Source organism: Vitis vinifera, chromosome 19, assembly GCF_030704535.1.
Source record: "Vitis vinifera cultivar Pinot Noir 40024 chromosome 19, ASM3070453v1".
NCBI lineage: Eukaryota > Viridiplantae > Streptophyta > Magnoliopsida > Vitales > Vitaceae > Vitis > Vitis vinifera.
The window spans coordinates 9,892,950-9,898,690 of NC_081823.1; the positions used below are offsets into that span (position 1 = coordinate 9,892,950).

The 5,741-nt window shown below is 32.6% G+C and overlaps 1 protein-coding gene across 1 annotated transcript; it reads left to right on the forward strand.

Moving 5' to 3' along the window:
• The first annotated feature begins 2,052 nt into the window (after positions 1-2,052).
• LOC104877670 (UPF0481 protein At3g47200-like) lies at positions 2,053-3,458 on the forward strand. Its single transcript, XM_010646441.1, has 2 exons — positions 2,053-2,100; positions 2,577-3,458. Exons 1-2 carry the CDS (start codon positions 2,053-2,055, stop codon positions 3,456-3,458), a joined length of 930 nt encoding a protein of 309 aa, XP_010644743.1.
• The last annotated feature ends 2,283 nt before the right edge of the window (positions 3,459-5,741 follow it).

Sequence of the window (5,741 nt, forward strand, 5' to 3'; positions counted from 1 at the left end):
CATTTATTCCTAAAGGTAAACTAAACAAGTTCCCATCAAGATCATAACCTGGTGCTCCGATACCACTCTGTCACAACCCAAGACCCACTCCAAGGGTGTGACGGTCATTTCAAACCTTAAACCCAAAGGCTTAAAGTGTAACCTAACCCAAACAATTATCTTGTAACTGGAAGTTACCAATTACCAAATACCTGTTCAGAGTAGCGGAACAAAATTCTAAAATCTTCAAAACTTAACTTTAAAACTAAGCATCCATAAACCAAAATCCATTATCCAAATAGATTGCAAACTCAAACAATTCAAGTGCTAACAAAAATTTTCATAATCTCCAAATCTTAACTTCAAACTATCATAAAAAACTTAAAAGTTCAACATCTAAATAGCTTCCAAAAACCAAATAATCCAAATGAACATAAACTTATAAGCTAACAATGTCCAAAAATAACTTCCTAAGCAAAATCCTAATGATGACCATTCTCCAACCTAGCCATCACTCCTCACCCGAACTAAGGGTACTTGAAAAATTATCAACAAATAGGAATGAACTCAAAGCCCAACAAGGAACATTAATACAGTCTATGGATCAAATATTTCAAGTTCACTTGCAAAATAGGAGATATCATAACTAATTATTTTCATAAACCTTTGAGTTAGTTTTGCCAATACATTCAAAACTTTTAATTGTACACTTTCATTTTTTATTCAAACATTTTCATAGCAAATTCAGTCAAAGCATTCAAATCATTTATTTACTCTGGTCATCAAACATCAAATGGTGCCCAGTTAGGTGGGACTTTTCAAATAGGTGGCTAGCCTCAAATTGTTCCTTTAAGGTGGACGGAACCAAACACTACTAGTACTAGTAACCTCTAACCAAATCCTTAGAGGTTGGGTCCAAATCAATTGCATTCCCTACCAAGAAATGTAAAGGTCAACTTTTATATCCCGTTGACAAGGGCCAAACAAACCAGAGTCAAACACTTATTTCAATTATTCAAATTTGCAAAATATAATATTTCCACATTTCTCTGTTGTAAACAAAATATAAGGTTCTAACATAATATCTCCACATTTAGTCTTCCAAGGCTTTCCTTCCATCCAATGCACATGCCTTTTTTTTTTATTATTATTCTTTCTTTCTTTCTTAACCTTGACACGCCCTTTTTTTTTCTTCCAGCAACGCACACACAACTACAATGCCTCAATACCATAAATACTAGTATCTATATCACCTCTCCAAAATCCAGAAATCATGTAATTCTTCCTATTATTTATTTATTTTCTTTTCAATCCAAAGCCTCCACAAATGACTTATTTATTTATTATCTAAATCTATAATTTCTTTTCTTCCTCTGATTTTTTTTTTCTTCAATAGTACTAACAAAAATCAGAAATCAAAATTTTCAAAATTTTTTTTTTAAAAAACAAACCCCAATCTAGATTGGGGTTTCTTCAAAAATTACCTAAAGTTTGTTTTCACAAAAAGTGATGAATCTAAGAAAATAAAATTGAAGAATTAGAAGAAAAAAAAAAATCTTACCTATAGAGATTTCTACAATAACCTTTTTTATTCACACCAAGCCTAAATACATACTCTTTATTATTATTATTATTATTATACGGGTTCTTGTAAGGGTTGTGCCCACCGAAGAGGCAAAGACTCTCCACCGTCACCGCACCTAATATTTACCTACCAAAAGGTGCCAAAATTTTTAAGAAAATATAACCACATACCATCCCTTTCTTTCATGCATTGCAGTTTCCGAAATCCAAGGTATGATTACTATAATCAATCTCGTTTATTCAAAATGAATCACCCTTGTCCTTGTCCAGTCTTTCAAGACTTTTTCTCAAAGGCATACCTCAAATCACAAAAGCCAGAGCTGAGGAAAAAAAAGTCACGTCAGTCAGTCGGGCGGTGCGTCGGGTGAGGGTGGTCCCCGAAAACATGAAGACAAGAGTGTCTATAGTATATAAAACAACTGATCGAGTACCAACTTGCAGCTATTATGCAGATATTAATCAATTTATAGCAAATTGATTTTGTATGGTATGGCGGTGGTGCAGTTTATGAGGTGTTCGAACGCATGGCCTATTATGGTATATCTACAAATTTGATTATCTACCTGACAAAGAATACCAAGTCAAATTCATGTTTACTATTAAACATAAAAAATTTCAGAATTTATGCATTTACCAATATATGAATCCATGTATAAAAGAACATCTGCTTGCATTCTTCTATATATCCAGTCTGCTTGAATGAAGCAATATGAAAAATTCAGTAATGCTCTGTGGAAACTCCAATTTAAAATTGCTAGAGGCTTTGGCTTTGCAGGAGCAGGCTTAGTTCATAATTGAATTATTTGGCAGCTCTAGTCTTTAATTTGGAGCAATGAAAATAGAATAAGAAGATAGATCGAACTTTTAAATCTTTTGATTCTTATGAGTGTTGTCCATGAGAGAGAACTCCAAAGCTTTGAAAATTAATTTGATATACCTGATTTAGTTCTAGCTTTGAATGCAGAGTGGCAGGATACTAATATCTATTCCCTATTGTATGCCCTATCCTACAGAAAAATGTAGATGACCCCATCTTCACCATCCGCTGGATGCTGCGGACACTTCAGCGAGATTTATTGAAGCTCGAGAATCAGCTGCCTTTCTTTGTTCTTAGAAAGCTATTTGAGCTAATTAGCTTGGCTGAGGATCCACCACTGATTGATCTCGTACTCACATTCTTTGATCCCTTACTGCCAAGGAAAAATATTAAAGGGAATCTGAACCCTGAAGGTGAATTCGATCATATGCTTGAGGTGTTTCGTTCAACCTTCCTTTCATCTGTCAACCAAGATATTACATCTGGATGTGAGCAATTGAAAATCTCTGTCAACGTTCCCCTTGTTCAAGAGAGACAGCTAATTCATAGTGTAACAGAGCTTGAGGAGGCCGGAGTTAAGCTAAAAATGAGAGAGGACTGTGATTTGCTAGACATCAATTTTCAAGCTGGGGTGTTAAAAATCCCTCCTCTGTACATTGATGATAACACTGCTGTTCTCTTCCTAAATTTTGTGGTCTATGAGCAGTGTGAAGACACTAAACCTTTTTTCACCAATTACTTAATGTTCTTTGACAGCTTAATCAATTCTTCAGCCGACGTCAGGATTCTTCACAAAAATGGGATCATCAATCATGTTTTGGGAAGTGAAGAGGATGTAACCGATCTTTTCAATAAGCTCGGTCGTGAGGTTGTCTATGATTTGGATGAGTGCTACTTGTCTCAACAAATAAAGAGAGTTAATAACTACTGCAAGACATACTATGCTAGCAAATGGCGTGTTAGGTTTACAAACTTGAAACATGACTATTTCAGTAATCCATGGACATTTTTCTCACTTCTTGCGGCCATTGCCCTTTTGTTACTCACCACTGCTCAAACTTACTATAGTCCTTCATAGGCACTAACGTGCAGACTTTTATATCACTTGGGCTTTATTCATTCATTTTTCATGTTTTTCCTTCTACATTTCTTCGCATCTTTTCCTGTTTGGACATTCTATCAATTTCTACTACTTACTTAATTTTGAGAGATCAGCCCATCTAATGAAAATTCCTGGGGAAAACTGTCAGTCCCAATTTTAATAACAAAATCAAATTTAAGAAGAATTAAAGAAAATTCATGTGACTTGGCTGTGCACTTCTGCTCACAATGAAGAGAAGGATTCACTGTTTCTCTAGGAATTGGGTGAAGAAGTTCTACATTTTAACAGGTCAAGAAGCTTCCCCTGCCTCATATCTCTTGTTCAACTGAATTTTTGCTGCTTCTAAGAGTAAATAATATCCTCACCAATATGGTAAGGCCTTTGGCAACTAGGAAGTTTGTGTAGCTCTATGAGGTCGCTCCCTTCCTCTCACTATCTTTACTTGCCTGTCTAAGGAGTCCTAAAAGACCAATAATTTTATGGAACTACCACTAAAATGTGTTAAGATGTGTGGAGCCTAATTATTATCCCAGTAGTGTTCACCCTGACACGAATTGACCCTACATAGAGACAACAAGTGGGTTGCACATGGATTGCATGCGGATTGACGAAATTTTATAAGGGCATTTTAATTTAGGGTATTTTGAAGATTTTACACACGTAATTTGGTTACCCTAATTTTTTATGTTTAGGGTAGTAGGCTAGGAGAGATTGATACAATTAAAAAAGATAGAAAAAAAAATAGAGAGAAAAACCGAAAGGGTGAAATGTTTGTGATTCTCTTGTAATTTTCATTTCATTATAGTGAAAATCTATAGTGGATGCAACTGGATGTAGCTCTCACATTGAGAGTGAATCACTATAAATCTCCTATGTTCTTGTGCTTTAATTTTTCATATTCATTTATTGTCGCTTTCAAAAAATAGGATTAGGGTGTTTTAATCCTAACAAAATGATCCTTTAGTCATGAACGTCAATCTAGATGACCTTAAAAAAATTCATTACAAGAAATTATAGCATTAAAGACAAACTATTTCATCTTCAAAACTATTAATTTTGTGGCAAAATATCTTTAAGGACCAAAAACTTCGTCTTAAAAATTGTCCCTATAGATATGTCATCCTACGTAGTAGGAGACAAAACATTCAAATTTGTTAGGAAAATTCTTTTATGATAAAAAAAACAAAATTGTAGCCAAATATATTCTTCAACAAAAAATTTTATGGTCTAAAGTAATAACTTTCATTGTGAAATAAATTAGTAAATATGGTGTTTAACTATTTGGAGATGTAAGAATTCATTAGGAGACAAAATCATTTTTTCCTTACACTTTTCATGGAGAAAAATAAAAAAAACTTCAACTAGGAAGGACTTTTGTTGCTATTTAAGATTTTCTAAAAAAAAAAAAAAAATGAAAACTATTTTTAAAAATGAAAATTGAAAACCTTGTTTATCATTTTTTTATATGAAAAGAATTAAATTTCATTTATTGATTATTCTTTTTTAATTTTTTCATTAGTTCTTTAAATAATAAAATAAAAAATATAATATGCTCACAATTAAACAAAGGAATTGCCTAATTGTGTGTATGTGTTTTTTTTTTGTGTTGCTATATTTTAATAAATAATTAAATAACTAACTTATATATATACATATATTACTCTTTTTAATTTTATTTTCTCTATTAGTTCTTTTTTTGTATAGTAGAAAATTCTAATATATCCATAATTAACTAAGTAATAGATTAATTGTGCACGTTTTGATCTATTAAAATAAATTAATTTTTAATTTAAATATGAGATATTATTGATAAAAAAGAAATAGGATATAATACTATAATATCAATAGTAAATATTAAAATTTCTTGATGACACTCATCCCATGCATTTTTTTTTGATATAGTACATGTTCATTTGATTACCTACCCCACTAATGATGAATAGAAACATAAATTGGGTTCAATTTTCCCCTTTTCCTTGAGCCATGACAATGGAAACATGGTTAACCCACCTATATATGCACACATTGCATTCTAGCCTATGGAATTTGTGCATGTGTACATGGTATTTACAATAAGTGTACAAGCTAAATGTACTAACTGTACAAGGGTATACAAGGTTACCTTCCTTGAAGGAATTCCGTTGATTTTCAAAAACTCGCTCGCTCATTTCCCTTTGCCAAGGATAAGAGACATTCCACAAACACATTGCTTGATGGCATACTCATCCCATGCATTTTTTTTTTTTTACCTTGTACTTG